At 41.9% G+C, this 25,815-nt stretch overlaps 2 protein-coding genes and 1 non-coding gene across 3 annotated transcripts in view; 1 reads left to right on the top strand and 2 right to left on the bottom strand.

Moving 5' to 3' along the window:
• Positions 1-308: 308 nt before the first annotated feature.
• Positions 309-17,557, bottom strand: CCT4 (chaperonin containing TCP1 subunit 4). The gene is made up of 14 exons (XM_073628174.1): positions 17,288-17,557; positions 14,784-14,836; positions 14,616-14,705; positions 11,523-11,631; positions 8,209-8,351; positions 7,794-7,915; positions 5,608-5,740; positions 4,592-4,731; positions 3,723-3,819; positions 3,372-3,482; positions 3,051-3,181; positions 2,227-2,461; positions 2,040-2,153; positions 309-436 (listed from the first exon to the last, which is right to left on the bottom strand). The coding sequence occupies exons 1-14, from the start codon at positions 17,421-17,423 to the stop codon at positions 422-424; spliced, it is 1,629 nt and encodes a 542-aa protein (XP_073484275.1). The 5' UTR covers positions 17,424-17,557; the 3' UTR covers positions 309-421.
• On the bottom strand, positions 8,989-9,122 carry LOC141142062 (small nucleolar RNA SNORA57). Its single transcript, XR_012244307.1, has one exon. It is a non-coding gene; the product is annotated as a small nucleolar RNA SNORA57 (small nucleolar RNA).
• Positions 17,558-17,656: 99 nt separating the features above from the next.
• The window catches only part of COMMD1 (copper metabolism domain containing 1), a 276,696-nt gene continuing 268,537 nt past the window's right edge, over positions 17,657-25,815 (top strand). Inside the window, exon 1 of the mRNA XM_073628175.1 lies at positions 17,657-17,898. Coding sequence (XP_073484276.1) covers positions 17,725-17,898 — 174 coding nt within the window. The 5' untranslated portion in view covers positions 17,657-17,724. The remainder of the gene's footprint in view (positions 17,899-25,815) is intronic.

The following is a 25,815-nucleotide window of genomic DNA, read 5'->3' on the forward strand; positions in this document are numbered from 1 at the left end:
TTTCATCAGATCTTATTCCATCCGATAAGACGGATGGCAGACGTATTACAATACGTGTGTCTTGAGCAGTTCGAATGGCAGGCGGGTGTCAGCGGCCACATCTCCGCCTGCCCATAGGAATCAATGGATGGCCCGCTCGGATCTGCCTGAAAAACGGATCCGAGCGGGCTTATCGTGTAAAAGGGGCCTTAAACTTGTTAAGGCTGCAATTGTTTAGCAAGTATAAAAAGTTGCCACAACAGCATGAAAACATTCTCAATAGTATCAATGACAAGGGAAAAAAACAAAAACAAACCACAACACAAATGTTCCAAGTTCAAATAACAATTTTATTAAATTAAGTGCCGTCACAGGTTTATAGCCAGCGTTGACATCCACAGAAAGCCATAACATCCAGACTTCACAATTGTAAGCAAGAAATCTATCGTGTGTTGACCTAGGGGAGGATAAAGGAAAAAAGTGACTAATCAATGCATGCATAGGTAATATGCAAAACTCTAGCAACCCTAGAAAAAAAAAAAAAATCCTGTCAGACTCAGCATGCTTTTGACAAGATTTGAAAACTCAAGAGAAAGAGGAGTGACTAGAATTGTACTCTCGGGGGTGGGGGGGGGGGGGGAGATCTTTCAGCCACAGACCCGAGATCTCCCTGCCCCTTACTGAGAGCATACACAGCACTGTAGGATTAAAAACAGGATAAATAACCACACAATTCCTGTGACTTCTAATGCTACACTTGAAAAAGCATTCACAGAATACCTGAAGTACACTTGCGTGTACTCTGAAGACGACATCAATTTTGTTTGGGAGCCACATTGCACGACTGCTCAATTGTCAGTTAAAGCGACGCAGTGCCGAATCGCAAAAGGTGCTCTGGTCTTTGGCCAGCCAAATGGTCCGGGGCTTAAGTGGTTAAAGCAGAACTATAGGCAACCCGCCCCCCCCAGCTTTGGATAGAATAAGGGAGGGTAAAGGGAATTTTTTGGGCACCCCCAGGTCACCAGAACTATTGGCCACTTTAGAAGATTTCTCCTTTATTACTTTTCTGGGGAGAACCCAAAATTTGTGATTTTCTTTTACTTTCAATAATGGTAAACAGAACAAATGGAGAAGGTGCATCTCCTTAAGGGGGACCCAGACACCAATAAAACCTGACAAGCATTCAAATCCCTTCTCCGCTCTATCCAAAACTAAAAAAAAATGAATTAAAATTAAAAAAAAAAAAAAAAAAAAAAAGTTTTGCCTGTAGCCCCAATTCCCACTTATGAGATGCGGGAAACACAGCAAATCCTGTGCGTTTCCCACATCACATTGCAATCACACAGCCTCCGTGCGAACGGCTGCCGGTGTCAGTTATCGTAACACCCCGAAACAGATCGAAAAACGCTGTGCAATTGCCAGAATCACCCCGTGATGCGATTGAGGTGTTGGGGAATAAAAAGGGTCCTGTATAATTTTGGTGCGGATACGATGTGATTTCAGCCATACAAAATATATGGCTGTTATTGCACTACATAAACCTTGCATTTGATGTGCACAGGAATGCAGTGCGGTTCATGTGCGAATCCCATACGTTGTTTACATCACACAAGTGTACACACCCATGTAGCAAATCTTTTGCATTTCCCACATTGCATCAGTGTAAAGCAGGTCTAAAACACCAGCATAACATGAAGAAAAACAAGGTACCTGCTATTACACAACCCCCCCCCCCCCCCCCCCCCAAACTTAGGAAAGTCCCCTCCCACTCTTCTTTAAGATCATTTGCACATTGCTATGGAGATTTCACTTGCCTAATCACAGTACTTTGCTAGCTAATAAGGGCACTCTCAATGGACAGGGAGTTGGTGGGTGGGCACGTCAAGGCTTCCCTAGCAAAGTCACAGTAATCACATATAGGGCAATAAACATCACAGCAGATACCCTGTGGAACCTGCTATTAGGACAGTGAGTCTTACAGTAGGGAATAGGTCTACTTTAAATTAGAAGCACAAGGCTGTATGCATTTAAATACAGAGGCAGACAATTTTAATACTGACCACATCGTCAATCTTCAGGATACTACGAACAGTTTCTGTAGCCAGAGTCAATGAACTGATGGACACCAACAGTGGTTGAACAACCAACTCCTCCAAAATGTTTGATATTCCTCCCTGTAATCATAACAGCAATTTAACAAGATATTCCTTCTTGCAACGCGATATAGTAGCAACCAAATAGAATTACCTTCCGCACATTGATTCCAGCTGTCTTCTCTCCCTGTGCATGTCTGTTCCTCAGCTCTGTCACAGTTGATATTGGATTAAGACCTGCATTTTCTGCAAGTGTGAATGGAATAACCTCCAAAGCATCTGCAAAGGCTCGGATACAGTAAGACTCCATGCCACTGAGTGTTCGAGCATATTCATTTAGATGCAGGGATAGTTCAATCTCGGGAGCACCTCCTCCTGCAATCAGAGCTCTATAAAGAAGAAAAAGGACAAGCTTATGATGCTCTTTCACATTCTCTCTCATATGGGCAAGCGCCACTGTCTATTCTTACAGCAACCCAAATTTGAACTATTCATTCTATGATAAAAACTCACTGGTGAACAATCACTGAACAAAAACTCTGCTCTAGTCTGTCCTCGGAGATCCTGTCATTTCCCCATTGGGCACCAATACCTTGCCCCTCAAACAGCATAGACAAGGTGACGCTGCTCTGACAAACTCAAGCCTGCATGCAAGAGCATCTGAGCTTCTCGTGCCAGTGTTCTCTGCATATATCCCTTGGGGGGGGGGGGGGGGGGGGGGGGGACGACGATGGTGGTAGTCACATCACATCGTCCAAATCTACAGGGGGCAGACTCTGGTAGGCACATTACACCACATCTCTGAGGGCAAGCACTGGTGTAAATGGTTCAATTTTCTCTAAAAAAAGAGGCCCTGCAGGAAATATGCCAGCAGTATATAAGAGGAGCAAAAAGTATATTATGATGTGCTATAATTTCAATTGTTTCTCCTCTAGATTAAGTAAAAATAAAAAATGTGTAATAAAACTAAACAAATACCTTTTTTTAACTAAGCAGCGGATAACACAAAGTGCATCATGAATAGAACGTTCAGCTTCTTCAATAACCAGTTTGTTGGACCCACGAACAACAATTGTAACCGTTTTTCCAGGATTGGCACAACCAGTTATCTACAGGAAGAGAAACAGGGACAAAAACGATAACAAGAATCAACAATCGACCTCACCAGAAAACCCTCTCTTGTAGAGTCTGTAGGTAGGTTTGGTATTCAACCACTTGTATGTAGAGCATACACAACACCAAAAGCCTACTGACCCCTTCAATGAACGAGGAGAGAAAAAAATAAAATAAAGAGCTTACCTTTACTAGTTTTCCAGACCCATTAAGGCTAACTTCTTCAGCCAACTCAGCAGATGCCATCATGTCTGCAGTAAACTGGTCAATGTGTGCAATTGGCCTAGTTCCAACTGTCTGGAGAAATATAAAATAGGGAAACAAATTGGGCTCCAAACATGAACAAAATTAGTAATTTCTGACAAACAAAAAAAAAAAGCGTGACATGTATGCTGATGGATGCTGATCTTTGAACACAGGAAGTCCAACAGCAATACAAAAATGACACAAAATAATACTGCTCTCTGCAATGGCATTCATTTTTCTTATTCTTAGTGCAAGGCAAATATGCTTCCATGTTTAGTGACGTAGTCTCACCTTGCATATGAATTCAATGTCTTCTCTCTCAATGTCCTTAACCACCATGATCTTCATTTTATTCAGGAAGTGTAAGGCGAGATCACTAAGGGCATCCCTATTGATAGCAAGCAGAAAATCAAACAGCATTCATTATAATCCAAGAAAACAGGTACATTTACCTGAAACAGAATTAGGCAGAGTGTAATATGTACTAAATATATTAAAGTATCAAGTATTGTGGTTTTGGACACATTTTCTTTTTATGGTCATAACTAAACATTTTTTTTCAAAAGTAGGTTTTAATCAGGAAAATAACAATTTTTGTATATTTTATTTTTAGCAACTAGCTGTAGCTCTTGGCTCATTTATACTTTCCACTTCTTGCCCATTTATAAAACTTAAAAATTTAGTTTACATATAGCTGAATGACTTCTAGCAGTCACTAGAGTGCTGTGTCTTTAGCTAATGCATTTCATACTGGTAATTTGTTAGTCTGTATGTGTCCATCACAAAAGAACTTTCTTAAAAATGGAAGGCGTTTAAGATATATGTTGTTATTTCTAGTAAAAATTCCAAAATAAGGCATTTATTCCTCATGTTAGTGTAGAGGGTGGAGCTGGTTTACAGCACAGATACAGCCCAAAGAGCCAATGTTTCTTGTCTGTTCTTGGAAAAACAGCAAATGAATGATTTGAAAGGCTGCATTCAGCACATCTAATAATAAAGGTTTTTTGTAAAGCAGTCTCTACAACTTAGCTAAAGAAGTTCTGAGGGGAAAAAAATAAAAAAAACACCAACACTGCATGACTACAATTGACCATCACAGGTGGATAGCAAAATGACCCGTTCCCAGACAAATAAACATGTCAAGTCAACATTTGTTATACCTTAAAATTGACTTCTGTATAAGAAGCACATTGCATCCAGCTTTCTTTATTTGTTTCACAAGATTGAGGATGTAATTTCTCTCCTCGCGTAACACTCTGTCCATCTGTGCATAGTCTGACACCACAATTTGATTGTCCATCTGAAAATAAATTTAGGGCTTACAATTCAAATACATGTTGAAAACACAGGGAATCCTTTTTCTGTTCATATGTCACAAGGTATAGGGGAATTAATTTACCTTTCCCTTTGAGCAGTTTTGTTTATGTTGTGAAACTGAATATTGTAAAATATTTGCTCATGTGTAATATAAGACATTCTAAAAAGCAAAGTTCCTATTTTACAAATATCATGCAGCTTAAATTCAGCCACACCTTGTGCATGAACCACAGTTTACAGCAGTGGCTCAAAACCAAAAGTTACCTTTTATGAAGCTAAAGGGGTTCTTGTTGAAGGCTGATGCAACACAGGTGACTGCCCCTAATTACGCATTGCCAGCAGCAGAGTTAAGTGGGAGAGCCTTTTCACTTAACTTAGTGAAATTTCTCCCTCACGGGCTCTAAACACTGCCCAATCTCAGGGAGGGAGCAAGTCCATAGACACTGGCAGGCAGTCTCTGTTATCTTAATGCTGATGACAAATCTCCAGCCTCGGGATATCAGCCTAAATCCAGGATTATTTATTTTACACACACACACAGCCAATGTCAAAATTCTGAGCCCTCTATGGTCTGTTAAAATGCCTCTTGGCTTCTAAACTGGACTAACTCACTCCTGAACTTTTGATTTCTCTACCACTAAGTGCAAGCTGTATGATAAACCCACTGTACGTAGAATAAGAAAAGATTACAAGCAAACTTTATTATTATAATTTACCAATATCAAATTTCCATATCTTGCCACCAGTTCTTTTTAAAGGTATTCCGCAAAAATAAATGCTTTTCTAAAGCCTAAAAATCATTGTAACACCCTACAGCATAAACAACAAAAACAAACAAAAGCACATGCAAGACACTTACATCTGTTTTCGGAGCAGACAGGCAAAACTGGATCAGGCCAATCTTTGCTTTTTCTACACGTGATACTCCGGTGTTTGATAGCTTCTGTGTTAGCACAAGTCCTTCAACCAGTTCACAGTCATCAATGGTTCCCCTAAGAAACAAATGTATTAATATACAGGACAAATGGTGGTTTGTGAGTCTTTTAGTACTCTGGAAGTATTGTGCTAATAGAGCTGGAATTTGCTAAATTCTGTTAAAAAAAAACAAAAATAAGATACTCTTTAACCACTTCCTATCCAGAGTATAGTAATGAGGGCCGCAAGGTGGCTCTGCCACCCCGGGCGGCCGTCATATGACATCCTCGGCTTCCCGGCCGTCCAGGCAGCGTGCGTCAGTCGGGAGCCGATGCACGTGCCTGGCAGCCTCAATGTCCACCGGGCACCCGTGATTGCCAGTCACAGAACAGGAACATGGATCTGTGTGTGTAAACACACAGATTCACCTCCTGTCAGGGGAGAGGAGACAGATAGTGTGTTCCTAGTATATAGGAACACCGATCGATGACCTCCCCCAGTCAGTCCCCCCCCCCCCCCCCCGTTAGAATCACTCCCTAGGTACCACATTTAACCCCTTGATCGCCCCCTAGTGTTGACCCCTTTCCTGCCAGTGACATTTATACAGTAATCAGTGAATATTTATAGCATTGCTGTATAAGAGTCACTGGTCCCAAAATAGTGTCAAAAGTTTCTGCCGCAATATCAGTCCTGACAAAAATCGCAGATCGCCGCCATTACTAGTAAAAAAAATAAATAAAAAAAGCCATAAACCCTATTTTTGTAGGTGCTATAACTTTTGCGCAAACCAATCAATATATGCTTATTGCGAATTTTTATATTTATAGCAAAAAGTAAAAAATAGTTTGTCAAAAGTTTCGCTTTTTTTTGTTCATAGCGCAAAAAAAAAAAAAAAAAAAAAAATTTTCAAAATTTCATATGGGTACAGTGTTGCATGACCACGCAATTGTCATTCAAAATGTTACAGCGCTGAAAGCTGAAAATTGGCCATGGCAGGAAGGGGGTAAAAATGCCCTGTATTGAAGTGGTTAATGTGTCTAGTGAAGCCAATTCATCTGAATAGTATACCCAAAAAAACGTGTGTGAAAAATTCCTGTGCAAATACTGCGTGACGTAAAAAATTGCAACGATTGCCATTTTATTCCCTAGTCTCTGCAAAAAAAGGGATGATTTTTACATGTAGGGGAGGAGTGCAAAAATAGGCCCGGTATGGAAGTGGTTAAATTGCCTGCAACATTGTTCTGTCACTTCTTACTGGAGGTAGTCATTTTGTTGAATCCCAGAACCCCTGAACAGCAGTAAATCTTTGGACTGTACGCAGGATTGCCTCTACAAATTTGGCACAATGCCTAAAAATTGAGAGCACCTGAGCCTGCACAGAGCAGTGTGAGACCGTGTATTACTGGATTTTAAAAAGTACAGGCACTTATTTTTTATGTTTTACATGCAAAAGGGGCCAACCTGAAGTGATCCATCTGGATTTAAATTATCTGACTAACGTTCCACTTTAACAAATCAATGCAGATAACCATCTGCAACATGTGAGTCTAATGGCCCGCTGTGACAAAGAAATATGGAGAAAAAAAAAAAAAAAAAAAAAAGCTTGTACCTACAAAAAGCTACTACCTTCATTCCATTCAGGCAGTGTACACCTGACTCTGGGCGCTCAATGTGAAACTTCAATGAGCAATGTAGGAAAAAAAAAAAAAAAGTATATATTTAGAGAGAGACAGACATTCCTGGACACTACGCTGGAGCTTTCAGCTTTTTTTGTCTGCATCTTCCTAGGAACAGGAATTATAAAAGACCTGCTATGTCCACAGAACAAAAAAATAATTAAAAAAAAAAAAAAAAAAACACCACACACACCATTGCAATTTATCAATTGAGAATATTTTCAGTCTTATACTGATACAAATGACAACAGGCAAAAAATAAATACAAAACAAATCCAGCCCATATTCTTCAGATCACACTGCTAAGGTCTTCCTTTGGGCATCGATTTTCACCTAACTGTTCAAAATTGGTAGCATGAGCCAACAGCCATCTAATGTATGCTGGGCACCTTTCAACCAATGAAGCGTTCAGGATTAAATCACTATTATTAAGCACTATCCATTCATTTTTTACCCTAGTTTCTTGACAATTTTAATGTCACGAAGATCAACGCCACTTGCTGTCAATGGATCAATCACCTTCATCACAGCGTCCACACTCATTGGTGCAAGCAAGCTGGAATACTGAGAGACCACCTAAAAAAAAAAAAAAAAAAAAAAAAAAAAAAAAAATTAAAAAACTAGCACACATGGTCACAAATGCAAGCACAGCCAAGAAGAATAAAGTTACAAAATACACTAACACTTTGCTGTGAAGCAGCAAGCTTAAAGCAACACAGAGTGGAAACATCACAGTCCCGCATCAGTCCCCAGGCTCTGCTGCGATCGGAAATTATGTGCCATGTCTTCTGGCCACCGGAAATAACCTCCGTTATTTCAATCAGTACTCAAGCACTTGAAAATCCAATCTTTAGTAAAATATAGCATACCTTGGAGTTGAGGGATGTTGTGGCACTGTTTAATAGAGTTTCACGATCACTTAACTCTACTGGCTGAGCCATGCTGCTCAAAATTTCAACTCCTTTCTCTACAGCCAACTGGAATGACTCAGAAATAGTAGTGGGGTGAATTCCTGTGCAGGAAAAACCATACAGTACATTTACACATCTTCCAAAGCAAACTTCATAATATAGAGCAACAAACATGTTTACTTACTGTAAAAAAACAACAATGAGCAATACGTTTTATGAGCAAATAATAAAAACACACCACAAGCAAAAATGGGCATGATGATTAGAAGAATGCATTCACATTCCCCCTAAAAAAAGGCAACCTTGCAGATTTATAGAAGTTTAAAGGGCCAGGTCACACCAGATGCAGTTCCGTGCGCTTTTTTTCTGCACTAAAAATGCATGCACAGCATTTTCCAATGTATTCCAATGGCTCTAGTTCACAGCAATGCAGAAACTGACCGGAAACTGACTGCACTGGTGTGAACTAGAGCCATTGAATGCATGGAAAACACTGCATGCATTTTTATTGCAGAAAGTAAACAAGCGCATGGAACTGCATCTGGTGTGAACTAGCACTAAAAGTAGACCTAAAGTAGTAACCACCCAAGTCAATTCGGACATTTCTCTCCTACATGTAAAAATCATCATTTTTTTTTCTTAAAAATTACTCAGAACCCCCAAACATTATATAGGTTTTTTTTTTTTTAGCAGAGACCCTAGAGAATAAAAATGGTGGTCGTTGCAACTTTTTTTTTTGCTTGTCCCAGCGATTGAGGATAGAACCAGCTCATGGCAAAAGCTGGCACCGAAGACATAGCACCGGGAATTCTCTACCTCCGTACATTACACACTGGGGTACTGACAACTCCCAGCGTGCCAAGAAATGGAGGACTAAACTTTTTATCTTGCATGATATTTGTGCAGTAATTTTTCAAACGTTCTTTTTTTTCCAAAAATAAACACCCACACAAACAGTTTTCATGCATAAAAAAAAAAAACAAAACAAACAAAACACAGTAAAAAGTTTGCCCAATTTTTTTGCATAATGGGAAAGACGATGTTACGCCAAGTAAATAGATACCCAACATGTCATGCTTTAAAATTGCACACGCGACGCTTTAATAAAAATTTTCACAGGTTACCTGTAAGGTTACAGAGGTGGTTTAGCGCTAAAATTATTGCTCTTGATCCAACGTTCGCGGTGTGGTTTGAACGCCGTTTACATATGTGGGCGCGACCTACGCATGCGTTCGCTTCTGTGAGCAAACACGCACAGACGGGTGCGCTTTAATTTTTTTTTTTTATCGTTAATTTCACTTTTATTTTTATAATTTTGATGAAAAAAAAAAAAAAATTTTGACCACTTTTATTCCTATTACAAGGAATGTAAACATCCCATCCCTTGAAATAGGAATAGGGCATGCCAGGTCCTCTTTACAGCGAGATCTGGGGTCTATAAGTCTGCAGATCTCACCTCTAGGCTGGGAAGCCTGAAATAATAAAAAACAAAAAAAAAAAAAAAACAACCAACACACACACACCCCACACGATCTCAACTTCCCAGCTGAGGCAGCGCCATTATTCGTGATGTTATGATGTCATACCGGGCCTCCGAAAGGTCAGAGACTTTCGGGGACCATCTTGCCCGCCGGATTCTCCTTGTTTAACTTCTGGCGCCGGGCGATTCCTTCTATGAGCCGGCAGAAGCACCGAAGGGGGGGTGTTAGACGTCCCCACCCGTCGCCTGTAAAGAACAGCCACTGTGATTGTTCTTATGGTGCAGGGTGTCGCCGGCTGTAAAAGATGATAACTGAATGATACCTGTAACTGCAGGCATCATTTAGATATCGCTACTCAAAGTCTGCGATGTCATGACGTTGGGTGGGTACAGGAAGTGGCTGAAAGTTAGAAAAAATCTACTCATGACATGTTACAAAATGCAGCAAAAAAAAAAAAAAAACACTAAGAAAAAAAACAAAACAAAAATCTCTACCATTTGCCAATAAAATACAGTTGTTGATGCCCACTGGGTTATGATTATGTTGAGATGTTAACATTAAACTTCTGTTTGCTGTTATTAGGTGCAGAGTCAGTTGGCATAATCATTGGATCAGGCCAGAACATTCTCTACATGAGAAGTATGGCGAACCTTAATGTGGATTTTCCACACTGGGATAAATAGTGAATAAATGACAAACATCTACCATTCTGGGGTCACAGGCAGCAAATGAGCTTTATTATTTCGTAGAACAAACCGATGGGTGAATGGATAAGCAGAGGACTGATCATTCAATAAATTATACAGAATAGTCAACTCTTAAAAGCTTGCATGTTTCTACAACAGGATTATTGGCTTATGTGTAGAGGAAAATAAGTGCTTCATAAAATCTATGGCTTAAAAGTTACTCTCCAAGATGTTTGTCACTCTCCAGTTGATTATATACAACTTGGGTGCAAAACACCTGGGTGAACAAAATGAACCTCATTTGCATTTGAATTTAACCATCAATATGCAATGTGCATTTAGCCACCTAAAGCGAGTCCAAAGAAAGGCAACAAAACTCATAAGGGGACTGGAGGACCTCAATTGGGAGGAATGGCTGCAAACACTAAATTTATTGGAGAAAAGACGCTTGAGACGGGACATGATAGCGATCTACAAATATCTCAATGGGGATCCCAGCATTGGGGTAAAAAAAAAAAAAAAAAAAGCTATTCAGTCCTAGGGAGTGTAAAAGGACACGGGGGCATACAATGAGACTGAAGGAGAAGCAGTTTAACCTTAAACTGTGTAGGGGTTCTTCACTGTTAGGGCAAAAAGGATGTGGAACTCTCCCCCACAATTGGAGGTGGCTGCAGGGAGTATGGAGATCTTTAAAAGACAGATGCACATCTTCAAAAGGACACGACATACAGGGATATAGGATATAGGAAAATATAGCCACTGATACACATGAACCTACACAGGTTAAACTGGATGGATTATTGTCTTTTTTCAGCCTTACTTACTATGTAACTATACATCACAGAACACAGATCCTCCCCTACAAAACTGGGACACAGCTGAGTTGGGGAGGGGTTATGCCCAAGTGGGGATTCCTGCACTTTTCCTGGCCAGTGTCCATTCACTTGAAGATGACAGCAAAATTTATGTAGTAATGACTACTAAACGTGTCTGTGTCCTGTGATGTATTCCAACAAAAAGATTGTTCAGGTTAAGCAAAAATCCTAATTTTGGCTATAGACAGACATTCTAAATTAACATGCATTGAAATACTATTTACAAATACCTTTTTGTAGCAACTTAGCACAAGCATCCAGAAGAGACCCAGCAATGACAACAACAGATGTTGTGCCATCTCCAGCTTCGATATCTTGAGCCTTGGACAACTCAACTAACTGTATTAAAAAAAAAAAAGAAAACAAAAAAAACACACAATAATTATAATAATAGCTTTGACAAATAGACATACCATCTTGCACAACAACCAAAATACACACACTGAAATAGAGTACGGCTTTAAATCCATTGCATTCTTTGTTTCTGATCTGGGAGGCTGAAACGTGCTGGAAAGGGAGTTAAAGGGATAGCCTGTATTTTGCAAAAAATAAAGTGCATTTATTTTCTTTATTTTTGTATTGCAGCTTCAGTTACAGGGCTGACTAAATCATTGCACTTGTGCTCCACCAATATCTATGGTCTCCCTCTCTGCAGTGGTGGCAGAAGGCCCTTATGCTATTTCCTATTACATATCTCTGTGAATGGGTGACACAGCTGTGCAGACAGAGCCACACACAAGCACATTAAAGCAGAGTGCCACCCAAAAATGGAACTTCCACTTATCCGATTGACAGGCAGCTGCAGAACCTCTGAATTCTGTAAAGTAGGATGCTTCGAGTGTGGGGACTGTGAACTGTAACACACTAAATATGGGTGAAGACATCCTGCTTAGTTGTGCTGTTTGGGTTTATCCAAAGAGCTAGAAGTAGAAGTAGAGCAACAAAAGAGGATTCCTGCTGCTATGGGTGAATGCATGGAGAGCCGATGATCATGACGCTGTAACAGGCATTTACAGACCTTCAGAATTGTGGATCTGAAGTTTCACACGAATGCTGAATCTGATGGCAATTTGTGGGTAATTGAAAGTCTGGCGTACCATTGTTATCTGGCAACCTAGCAGGGGGTGGATGAGCTGCAACTGCATATTCTTATGAAGGTTTTTACCTTTTTACAAATTAAATACCAGGCATTTTTACCCCCTTATTGCCCAGGTCAATTTCAGCGCTGTGAATAACAATTGCACGGTCATGCAACACTGTACCCAAACTAAATTTTTATCATTTTGTTCACACAAATAGAGCTTTCTTTTGTTGGTATTTAATCACCACTGGGATTTTTTTAATTTTATTTCTTGCTTAGCAAAAAGGACTGAACATTTAAAACAAAAACACCACACCCACGTGTTTTTCTTCATAAATTGCGCTTTATATATTTAGGCCAAAATGTATTCCGCTATATTCCTTCGGTAAAAATAACCCAAATCAGCGTACAATATTTAGTCTGTAGGAAAATTAGAATCCACAAACTATGGCATAGATCTGAAAATTTATCAGCCCTGATGTACTGATGGCCTATCTCATTTAATGAGATCGTAAAATGCCAGGACAGTACAAGTACCCCCCCAAATGACCCCTTCTTGGAAAGCAGACAGTCCAAAGTATTTAGTAAGAGGAATGGCAGTTTTTTTGAAGTTATAATTTTGTCATAATATTTTGGAAAATTAAGAGATTTAAAACCTTTTCCCCCATATATCATCACCAGTGCAGTACAGTGTCATCATATAACTGTTGAGGCGATGATCAGGGACACTGACTGGTGATAGTATGAAAAAAATAAATAAAAAATGTGTTACTTTTTTTTTCCCACAATTTTTTTTTTTTTTTAAACACACTGTGACCAGAGCAATATGCAAGCGACCAGGGCACCCAGAGATGAGACCCTGCAGTGTATTGGCGAACCTCGATGCCGCATTGCCGCTGTGCGGATGCAGATGTAAGTTGGACATACAACCTTGTATAATCCTTCCCATATACTTTTCCCTTTATAATTCTCCTTGTTCCATTTTGTTTGCTTTTACCCTTATCTCTTAATATTTTTTTGAGACTATCTAGAATTTATGTTCTCCGTTTCTAGATATTTCCCATGGTTTATGCTCCTGATGAGCGGCTATAAGGCCGCGAAACGAGTCGAGCCATCAATTCCTACTATCATCTTACCATGGATAAACCAAAACTCCTTATGGTTCAACTTATGTTTTTAATAATCCATGATAGCCATTATGCTAACTCCCTTTTCTTCCCCTCCTAATTTGAAAGTAATCTAGAAAGATCATCTAGGCCATTTAGGCTTCAACTTTACCTTGGTTATATAAATGTATCCATTGCTTGTTCTATTTATAATTACATGACTGTCTACTGGATTGCGGATTACTATGTAATTTATGTTGAAAATGATCAAATGTTGTTAGAGGTTATATGCCCAAAATGTTTTATATGAGATTATACAATATAAATAATCATTATTTCCCAGTCAGTTGACTTCCTTTTTGCTGCTGTGTGCTTCATATTCTTTTTTAATCAATGATAGGGATGGAGGCAGTTATCCCTTTGGTTCCGATCTCATTTAAAGTTCCAAAACCCCCTTTTCTCTCATTTAACATAATGCTACCATAGTAACACAGTGTACTACTCTGGGGAAGTGATCAGGATTTTTTTTTTTTTAAACACACATTGTGAATGCTTATAGGAGTGAATTATATTGCTATAAGCAAGCATTTTACTGCATGAAACTGATTGTTTTGTTGTGGATTGATCAAAGCTAATCACAAGGGCTGCGATTGGCCCTGTCTGCACCACGTGATCACATTGACCAATCACAGCTAGCAACACAATGGATGGCATGAAAGTAAGCCATCCATTGTTTACAACTGTCATGTGATCTGCTGGTCACATGGTGCCAGCAGCAAGCCGGTACACTGATCAGCCAGTCATCGGCTGTGTCCGGTGGACACAGCTGGTGACAGATCTTGCTCCTGTGCACCCCGCAGGCAGTGCTTTCTGAGAGGATGTCCACTCTGAACGGTAAATCCACTGCTCCAGCCGTCATTCTGCTATAGGGGTTAAAGAAGAATACACTAAAATTGGAGTAACTCTGCATAGAAACCAATCATCTTCCAGATTATTTGTCGAAGCTTAATTGGACAAGCTGAAGCTAATTGGCTACCATGCACAGCTACACCAGATTTTGCACTCTCCATGTTTCAGCAAGTCAGCCCCCATATCATTTATAAAAACACCCCACACACATACAACTACACACTCACCATTTTTGCTGCTGGGTGCAAAACTTGCATTTGTTTCAAAATTGTTGCGCCATCATTTGTAATTGTTACATCGCCTTTACCATCCTGGATCTTAAACAAGCAGAGTACATTAAAATGATGAAAAGCACAGTTATTATGATATCTTCTTTTATAGTCTGTATAGCTTACCATTTTATCCATGCCCTTTGGTCCAAGACTGGTCCTGACAGCATCAGCAACAGCTTCGCAAAAAAAAAAAAAAAAAAAAAAAAAAAAAAAAAAAGAGACCAGTTTACTCTCAAGTGTGACAAATTCAGTTAACCTGCTTGAGCAAAGAGTACAATCATCTTCCATTCAGCTGGCAAACATTCCACTACTGTTTTTCTCACAAGTAACAGTTTCACAAAATTAATAAACTAGGTATACTCTGGTAGGCGGAATGGTCCATCTGATTTTTAGGAGTGCAACAGCAGAGAATTCTCCCTTCAAGCATCCCAACATTCCCACAGAAGCAAAGAGTCTCATCCTTGAAACAGAGATTTCTATTTTTTCATGATGTAGACCCAAAAAAATGGACCAAAAACACAACAGTCGTTTTTAACCGCAGTTTCCATTGTAAAGTGGAAAGAAATAAAAGACGCTTTGTATCCTCTGCATTACAGCTACTTACCTGCCTGTCCACCCCACCTTTTTAGTGCTGCTTCCCCAAACATCCTGTCAGGGACAGCCACACTGGCTGTGACAGTACAGTCGCCCCAAGGGTAGCCCCACAGGACCCTTGACAATGGAGCCACCCTGAAACTGGACACATGGTGGTGAGCTATGGGCCCGCTCAATTAAAGACATACAAGAATTTAAAGAGGACAAAGCAACAGACAGGTAGCAAGTAATGTCAGCTGCTAGAATAGTTCATATAAAATTAGCCTTTAACCACGTAATGTATCTGTGTGGAGGTAGGGAGAGGGACCTTATTGCCCCCACACTGCTCATATGTGTTCATGGTGCCAGAGGTTTCTGTGCTGTGAGCACACTCACAGTATACAGATTACACGATCCCGGCCCCTTACCACGTGAGCAGCTGTCAGCCAATGACGGCTGATCACGTGATGTAAACAAAAGATCGGTAATCGCTTGTTTTTTTCCTTCTCACACAGACAGCATGAGGAGAAAAAAAGCTGATCACCAGCTTCTGTCTGAAGGGACATCGGTCCTGAAGAGGAAGAGCCTCATATGTGCCCACCAGTACCGCCTGCCAGTGCCACGAATCAGTGCCTACAGTACATAAGTGCCAGCAATCAGTGCCCACAAGTGCCACCTATCAATGCCCACCAGTGGTATCAATCAGTGCAGCCCATCAGTGCAGTCTTATCTGCGCCCATCACTGCAGCCTCATCAGCGACCATCAATGAAGGAAAAAAAATTACCCGTTTGCAAAATTTATTAACAAAATATAAAACGGTTTTGTATTTAAAAAAAAAATTCATATTTTTTAACAAAAATTAAAAAGCCCAGAGGTGATCAAATACCACCAAAAGAAAGCTCCATTTGTGGACATAAAAATGTCATTTGGGCACAGTGTTGTATGACCGCGCAATTGTCATTCAAAGAGTCACAGCGCTAAAAGCCGAAAATTGGTCTGGGCAGGAGGGGGGTTTAGGTGCCCAGTAAGCAAATGGTTAAAGTTGGGCCTGTGGTGTCAGGGGACAGAATACAAAGGGAGTCATTCCTCTGCTCTCCCCCTGCCTGGCCTTATAGAGCCAATCTCAGTAAAAGGTAACCAAAGTGTCATATTGTGTTGTGTCATTTAAGTGTGCCTCTGCTTTCGGGGGCATTCTCAGGTTTGGAATCCCCAGAAAGCAGCCTGAATATAGAATTGGGAGTTATATTCCTCCTAATCCCAGTTATTGCTCTCTAGTTGATTATATATTGTTACTGTCTGTTATTCTTCCACAGAAATATTGCAGTAAAAGACAATTTCTGTGTTTTATCATAACGTTCTGTCATTGGTCATTGCACTTACATTATTGCCAGTGGGGACTGAGGCTGTTACTAGAGGTGAGAGGCAGAGCAAACAAAAGGCAGCTCCTTCGGGGGTATCTACACATGTGTAGCTCAGTTTACATTGCTGGAGAAGACAGCGAGCAGGCAGGTGGATGTCTTATTGTAGAACAGACATTGCATGACACCGCCTGTCTGCTCACCATGTCAGGGGAACTTTAGATCTGCTTAAAAATTTTGCAGGAAGTGGAGTGTTCCTTTAACTGCTGATTACAGAGCACCACCCTTGGTGTGTATAGAAGGGGGAGGAGCCTGCTCACACATGTATCCATGGCATTGTAAGGCTGGGGCAGCCACTTCCTCCATCATCTCCAAATTAGGGCAATAATACAAGGGGGTGGTGCAGCCCGAACAGAAGAAGAGGAGCCCCCAGACTGTGTAATGAGGGGGGTGATTGTAAGGAATGACAAGGGCATGCTGTCCCTTTACATCAGTCTGATCTCCCATCACACACACTATACAATCTCCTATAGATCTGTCACTACTATACAGTGCAGGGCCTCTGTCTGATTGGATGCAGACTGTATGGTGTGTCCTCCATTCACACAGCTCTGCCCATTGTATGGTGTCTATCCACCATGACACTAGAGGGCGCTCTGCCCCATACAGTCACATGTCCGCTCCATGCGGCTCACCTTTGCCGGCGGAGATGTTGCTGTAGCGGATCTGGGCCGGCTTATCCCGGTCCTGGTAGGCTCCCCTCTTCTTGCTACCGCCGTTTCCTCCCCTGGGCGCTGCCGCCATGACTCTCGGTGCGGCGTTATCCGGCATGACAGGCAAAGCTCTCCACACACACCGATATCAAAGAGTCCTCGGCTGTACGGAGGATGACAGTGGATGAAGCTCGCCCCTGTACTGAGCCTGAAGCTTCCAGAACAAAACGCCAGTTGGAGGAGGGGCTTCCAGGACGTGAGGGAGCCTCTACAGTACGTGGTGACGTTCCGCCGCCTTCCAGCGCGCCCAAGCCTTGTTTTACCCACCCGAAATATGGCGGCGAATGGGCCTGTCAGCGCCGCTTCCGCCAGGGAGGGTCACGTGAGATTTGGCCGGATCACGTGGTCGTGTAGCTGTCATGGCTGATGCGGAGAACATCAAATCTCTGAGTGGTTTGCTGAATGGGATTGCTCAGAGCAGGTATTATGGGAACTCGGAGATTAATGAGGAGCTGCTGAAGAGGGAGCTGTACCCCGATCTGCCGCTAGATGAGTTCCGAGCGCTGCACGACAAGATGCAAGGCATTGTCAAGGTAATCATCATCATTATCATCCAAGGGTCCTGCCATGGCAATGGTCAGCTCTGACTTTTGAAGGGTCGGTCCTATTTCATACAGGACTCAGCTTGTATAGGAGCAGTGTGATCAGCAGGATTTGTTGAAGCTTAAAAAGTACCATTCAGCTGCAGAGTGTAAATGTTGTACACAGACCTTACAGTTGTTGTAAATCTCCCCCCCCCCCCCTCCGAAATAATATACAGATATATTTGCACAGAGCAGCCCTAAACCTCCTCTTTTCTGGCATTCCTGGCGCCTCCTCCTCCGTGTGTGCCAACATAGAAACCTGCTTGCCATGACAGTACTTGTACGAGCTTGATTGTGAGCTGGGCTGTGTGTGTCTATTGACACACAACAGAGCTCAGCCCCACCTCCCACTCCTTCCTCACAGGATTTCATTGACAGCAGCAGGAGCCGATGGCTGCTGCCACTGCCTCTGAGTTCTACAAGGAGAAAAGAGAGCATCGCTGCAGACGTGCACAGAGCTGGATCAACAGAGGACTCAGGTAAGTATAACCCTTTCATGACTAAGCCTATTTTTGACATTTGGTGTTTACAAGTTAAGATCCATATTTTTTGCTAGAATATTATTTAGAGTCCCCAAACATATTATATATATATATATATATATATCACTAACTCTCGGTGGAGCTGCTAGTTTAAAGCGGGCTGTTACCTTCACTCGGCACCGGGTCTAGGGTCCCATTGAGTTTACCTCTGGACAATGTAGACACTAAACACTTGAGTATATTTTCCAATGCTTTAACCACTTCCTGCCTGCCCTATGGCAGATTGACGTCCGGGAAGTGGTTCTGTTATCCTGACTGGACGTCATATGACGTCCAGCAGGATAACATGCCGCAGCGCGCCCCCGGGCGCGCGCATCGTGGCGATCGGTGGATCGGTGTGTCAGTCTGACACACCGCTACACCGATCTTGGTAAAGAGCCTCCGGCGGAGGCTCTTTACCATGTGATCAGCCGTGTCCAATCACGGCTGATCACGCTGTCAATAGGAAGAGCCGTTGATCGGCTATTCCTCACTCGCGTCTGACAGACGCGAGTAGAGGAGAGCCGATCGGCGGCTCTCCTGGCAGGGGGGGTCTGCGCTGATTGTTTATCAGCGCAGCCCCCCGCAGATCACCACACTGGACCACCAGGGATCGCCACTAGGACCACCAGGGAAGGGGCAACATGTGGATGGCCAGGTATGTACCCCATGGCCATCCACATGTGCCCAGTGTGCCAAATCTGTGCCAATCAGTGCCCACAAATGGACTGATTGGCACCATTATGTTGCAGTGATGCCCAGCAATGCCACCCTTAGGGGCATCACTGCAAACAAGCAGTGTCAGCAGTGCCACCCATCAGTGTCCATTCGTGCCACCTGTCAGTGCCCATCCGTGCCCATCAGTGCCCATCTATCAGCGCCCATCCGTGCCCATCTGTACCAACTATCAGTGCCACCCATAAGTAACCATCAATGCCACCTATGAGTGCCCATCAATGCCACCTATGAGTGCCCATCAGTGCCACCTATGAGTGCCCATCAGTGCCCATCAGTGCCACCTATCAGTGCCCATCAGTGCCGCCTATCAGTGCCCATAATCAGTGCCCGTCAGTGCCACCTCATCAGTGCCACCTCATTGGTGCCACCTCATCGGTGCCCATCAGTGCCGCCGTATCAGTGCCCGTCAGTGCAGCCATATCAGTGCCCGTCATTGAAGAAGAAAACGTACTAATTTACAAAAAGTTTTAACGGAAACAAAGAAAAACTTGTTTTTTTTCAAAATTTTCGGTGTTTTTTTATTTGTTGCACAAAAAATAAAAACCGCAGAGGTGATCAAATACCACCAAAAGAAAGCTCTATTTGTGGGAACAAAATGATAAAAAATTTGTTTGGGTACAGTGTAGCATAACCACACAATTGTCATTCAAATTGCGACAGCGCTGAAAGCTGAAAATTGGCCTGGGTGGGAAGGTGTCTAAGTGCCTGGTATTGAAGTGGTTAATGAATTTTAATGAACAAGTAATAAAGGAAGTAGCAGGAAAGAGGCAGAAGGAAAGTTGCAGGGAAGCTCAAATACCTTTCTTTAGTATTCTTTAGAACAGTGGTTCTCAACTCCAGTCCTCAGGACCCACCAACAGGCCAGGTTTGCAAGATAGCTGAAATACATCACAGGTGATATCACTTGCTGCTCAGTGATTGCAGTATTCTAGTCTGCAACTCCCCAAGGTAATACTTAAAATCTGGCCTGTTGGTGGGTCCCGAGGACTGGAGTTGAGAACCACTGCTTTAGAACATTCTTTGGAATTGAACACTTGTAGTTGAATGCACTGCCCTTGTGGAATTCAATCTTTGCCCGCCTGGATAGGCCTCTCTCACTTGCCTAGCAGCCAGTACGTAGCACGAACAAAAGTCTCTGCCACAGACTTGTTTGGTATAAAACCCGTACGATCCTCTGCCACAGGATGTATTGGTTTGTGATGAATGTCAGACACAGTACTTGAACCTTTAAGCCAACCCGGCAGTACTATGCAGTAAAATTACTTCAGGATACGTCCTCCAACCGAGTCACCAGGCCCCTCTCCGGACCAGCACTCTGCATGATCCTTCCATGACGGGTCCTCCCCTGGGATCTCCTCGGTTGTCCAGCTTCTTCACTCAGGATAGACAGCTCAGGACCATTCCTCCGCTGCTGTGGTAGGCCCCAGACAGGCTTCTGGGCCCACCCATACACCGCAGTGACGTGGGCCTCCGGAACGGAGGACCACGAGGTGGTACTCTTAAGGCATACCTGTCGGCCAGGAGGGCCAGCAGGTGGCTGAAAAACGAACCCCTAAACATGACGTCTGACCCATAAATACCCTCTCCCAGAATGCAACTCGGAGGACCACCTCCACCGAGTTATCTCCGGGACAGAGGAGCACTCATACGCTTCCACACGTTTCCTTTCCAAAACCAGCCCATGGTGACAACGACACCCACCGGCACAGTGTGGAACTACATGCAACTCAGCCAAGCTGGAACAAAGGCAAATCTAACTTTACCTAATAAGTAACCCACAAGATTTACCTATCAGCGGTAGATGGAAAATCTACCAGCGCTATATATATATATATATATATATATATATATATATATATATATATATATATATATATATATATATATATATATATAAAATATATTTTAGCAGAGAATCTAGAGACTAAAATGGCGATTGTTGCAATATTTTATGCCACATGGTATTTGTGCAGCGGTGTTTTAAACGCAACTTTTTGGGAAAAGGGACACTTTCATGAATTAAAAAAAAAACAAACAGTAAAGTTAGCCCAATTTTTTTGTATAATGTGAAAGATGATGTTACACTGAGTAAATAGATACCAAACATGTCACGCTTTATAATTGCACGCACTCGTGGAATGGCCACAAACTACGGTACCTAAACATCTCCATAGACGACGCTTTAAATTTTTTTTTACGGTTACCAGGTTAGAGTTACAGAGGAGGTCTAGTACTAGAAGTATTGCTCTCACTCTGACGATCGCGGTGATACCTCACATGTGTGATTTGAACACCGTTTACATATGCGGGCGCGAGCTCGCAGGGACGGGGCACTTTAATTTTTTTTTTTTCTTATTTATTTTTATATTTATAAATTGTGTTTGATCACTTTTATTGCTGTCACAAGGAATGTAAACATCCTTTGTGACAGTAATAGGTGGTGACAGGTACTCTTTATGGTCTTTTAGACCCCCGATCCCTCCTTTGCACTTCACAGTATTCAGATCGCCATTTTCGGCAATTCTGAATACTGTATATTTTTTTAAAACCGGCGCCATTGGCAGCTAAGTAAGTGGGAAGTGACATCATGATGTTGCTTCCGTGTTTACAATTAGGAGGCTGGAACGAAGCCGCTTACGGCTTCGTTCCAGACTGTCAGTAGCCGCCAGAGGAGGCGGATTGGTGATCGAAAGGCCCGGTAAGAGCGTCGGGAGGGGGGGGGATGTCCCTTCCGCTCTTCCGGTATAAGAGCCGAGTGGCTTTTAGCTGCATCGGTTATACTTGTAAAGCCGATTGCTGGCTCTAAAAAACGGTACCGGGATGATGCCTGCAGCTGCGGGCATCATCCCGGTATAACCCCCGAAAGCCAAGTACGCACATCTGCGTACGCTCGGTGGGACGGGGATAAGGAGCGTGAGGGGGCGATACAGGGACATATTTTATTTGAATGCAGAAAATGCATTAAGGTAAAAAATGTTGTGCCTTTAGAACCACTTGTGGTGGAGTAAACTCCCTTGCATGACTTTTCCAATAAAACATGTAAAAAATCAAATTTCTTCATCAATTTAGGTCAATATGTGTTCTGCTACATATTTCTGTTAAAAAAAAAAAAAACAATTAAGTTTATATCGATTGGTTTGGTTATAGCGTCTACAAACTGTGGAATAATTTTATTTATTTATTTTTTACTAGTAATGGCAGCGATCAGCCACTTATAGTGGGACTGCGATATTGCGGACAGTCGGATACTAACTGACACTTTTGACTCTTTTTGGGAATCAGTGACATTAATACAGTGTTCAGTGCTAAAAATTTGCATTGACACTGGCTGGGAACGGGTTAACATCGGAGGCGATCAAAGGGTTAACTGTGTACCTAATTAGTGATTTTGTGTACTGTGGGAGGTTCTTTTACTAGGGGAAGGCATGGATCTGTGTCCTTGATTTGCAGGAACATAGAATCCATGCCTTCTGCACTGGCAGAACGGCAATCAGCCTTGTTTACATAGGCAGACTGCCGTTCTCCGTCAGTACCGAAGTATCGGCGGGTGCCAGCGGACATTGAGTCCTCAGTACCCGCTGATCAACTGCAGCTGTGTATAATCACAGTGGTAGTGGGCCACCGGTGCAGTGCCACTTTGTCACCGTATATGTAAGTTATAATGTCGACAACTGTCACATCAAAAAACTCCAATGACCTAGTGCCACTCAAAGCCATGCATGCCCAGATGACATTTTGTGCTTTGGATCATGAGCTGTTCCAAGCCTTCTCCACACTTTTTTCTTCCCGTCATTCTGGTACAGATTATTCTTAGTTTCATCTGTCCAAAGAATGCTTTTCCAGAACTGGTATGGCTTTTTTAGATTTTTTTTTTTGTCAGCCTAATCTGGCTTTTCTATTCTTCAGGCTTATGAATGGTTTGCACCTTGTGGTGAACCCTCTGTATTTGCTCTCTTGAAGTCTTCTCTTGATTGTAGACTTTGATAATGATACACCCACCTCCCTGGAGAGTGTCCTTCACTTGTCTGGATGTTGTGAATGGGTTTTTCTTTACCATAGAGAGGGTTCTGCAGTCATTCACCACTGTTGTCTTCTGTGGACATCCAGGCCTTTTTATGTTGCTGAGCTCACCAGTGCGTTCTTCTTTCCTCAGAATGTACCAAACTGTTGGCCACTCCTAATGTTGCTGCTATCTCTCTGATGGATTGTTTAGTTTTTGAAGCCTTACAATGGCCTGTTTTACTTGCATAGACAGCTCCTTTGAACGTATGATGTAGGTTCACAGCAATAGATTCCAAATGCAAATACCACACTTTGAATCAACTTCAGTCCTTTTACCTGCTTAATTGATGAAGAATTAAAAGAGTAGGCCACACCTGGCCATGAAACCGCTTTTGATTCAATTGTCCAATTACTTTTGGTCCCTTGAAAAAAGGGGTCACCCGACTATTCTTTAGGGCTGTAATTTGATAAACCCTTCCTCTGATTTGGATGTACATACCCTCAAATTAAACCTGCAATTTCAGCCCATATCCATTATATAATTATAGCTTGAATATGTTTTGGTAAATACCTGAAAAAATCTAAAATTGTGCCTGTGTCAAAATATATATGGACCTAACTGTATGGGGAAGGACTCTGAGAAAATATACCCTAAGACGAGCTGTGACACTAGAACCAAAACCAAATTTTCCCAAAACGTGTGTCATAGAAAGCCATTCTATAGAATCAAAGGCTTTTGAGGGAAAAGATCTGTAGACTGTGGATATTAATATACAGTGGATATAAAAAGTCTACACACCCCCTGTTGAAATGTCAGGTTTCTGTGATGTAAAAAAAAAAGAGACAAAGATAAATAATTTCAGAACTTTTTCCACCTTTTTAATGTGACCCATACAACTCAATTGAAAAACAAACTGAAATCTTTTAGGGGGGAGTGAAAATAAAAAAATGTGGTTGCATAAGTGTGCACACCCTCTTATAACTGGGGATGTGGCGGTGTTCATAATTAAGCAATCACATTCAAATTCATGTTAAATAGGAGTCAGTACACACCTGTCAACATTTAAAGTGCCTCTGATGAACCCTAAATAAAGTTCAGCTGTTCTAGTACGTCTTTCCTGACATTTTCTTAGTCGCATCCTACAGCAAAAGCCATGGTCTGCAGAGAGCTTCCAAAGCATCAGAGGGATCTCATTGTCAAAAGGTATCAGTCAGGAAAAGGGTACAAAAGAATTTCCAAAGCATTATATTTACCATGGAACACAGTGAAGACAGTCATCTTCAAGTGGAGAAAATATGGCACAACAGTGACATTACCAAGAACTGGACATCCCTCCAAAATTGATGAAAAGATGAGAAGAAAACTGGTTAGGGAGGCTGCCAAGAGGCCTACAGCAATATTAAAGGAGCTGCAGGAATATCTGGCAAGTACTGGCTGTGTGGTACATGTGACAACAATATCCCGTATTTTTCATTTGTCTGGGCTAAGGGGAAGAATGGCAAGACTGAAGCCTTTTCTTACAAAGAAAAACATCCAAGCCTAGCTGGATTTTGCAAAAACACATCTGAAGTCTCCCAAAAGCATGTGGGAAAATGTGTTATGGTCAGATGAAAGCAAGGTTGAACTGTTGATATGTTTGGTGCTAAAACAACACTGCACATAACCAAAAGAACACCATACCCATAGTGAAGCATGGTGGTGGCAACATCATGCTTTGGGGCTGTTTTTCTTCAGCTGGAACAGGGGCCTTAGTCAAGGTAGAGGGAATTATGAACAATTTCCAAATACCAGTCAATATTTGCACAAAACCTTCAGGTTTCTGCTAGAAAGCTGAACATGAAGAGGAACGTCATCTTTTAGCATGACAACAACCCAAAGCATACATCCAAATCAACAAAGGAATGGCTTCACCAGAAGAAGATTAAAGTTTTGGAATGGCCCAGCCAGAGCTCAGACCTGAATCTGATTGAAAATCTGTAGGGTGATCTGAAGTGGGCTGTGCACAGGAGATGCCCTCGCAATCTGACAGATTTGGAGTGTTTCTGCAAAGTCAAGATGTGCCATGCTGATAGACTCATACCCAAAAAGACTGCAACCATAATATTTTATTTTTTTATCCTTACTTCCCTCCACCTATAAGATTTCAGTTTGTTCAACTGAGTTGTACAGTTTATAGGTCACATCAAAAAAAGTTCTGAAATTATTTAGTTTTGTCTCATTTTTTTACATCACAGAAACCTGACATTTTACCAGGGGTGTGTAGATGTTTTATACCCACTGTACATGGACCTGCCTGGGATAAACCCTGTTTGGTCTGAGTTTATCAGGTCAGGTATGACATTATTTAGTCTATGTGGAAGGATCTTGGCCAAAATCTTGACATCCATATTGATTAGCAAGATTGATTGGACGATGAGATTCACTATAGCGAAGGTCTTTGTTCAGTTTTGGGATCAGGATAATTGGGGCTTCCTGCATTGATGGTGGGAGCAATCCCTGTTTTATTGCAGTATAAGGTGACAGGAAGCTTGGGACCAGCCTTTCCTTGTATTGTAGGTACCATGCAAAGAGAGCCATCCAAACCTGATAATACAAAGTACTAAT

This window comes from Aquarana catesbeiana, linkage group LG04 (assembly GCF_042186555.1).
Source record: "Aquarana catesbeiana isolate 2022-GZ linkage group LG04, ASM4218655v1, whole genome shotgun sequence".
NCBI classification, from domain to species: Eukaryota; Metazoa; Chordata; class Amphibia; order Anura; family Ranidae; genus Aquarana; species Aquarana catesbeiana.

Excerpts from the sequence above, each read along its gene's own strand:
- CCT4 (XM_073628174.1), bottom strand. The coding sequence starts at position 17,423 with ATGCCGGATAACGCCGCACCGAGAGTCATGGCGGCAGCGCCCAGGGGA. Across the intron at positions 4,732-5,607 it reads TGTCTGCTCCGAAAACAGAT|ATGGACAATCAAATTGTGGT; the intron begins GTAAGTGTCTTG and ends ATTTATTTTCAG. Across the intron at positions 3,483-3,722 it reads ACATTGAATTCATATGCAAG|ACAGTTGGAACTAGGCCAAT; the intron begins GTGAGACTACGT and ends ATATTTCTCCAG.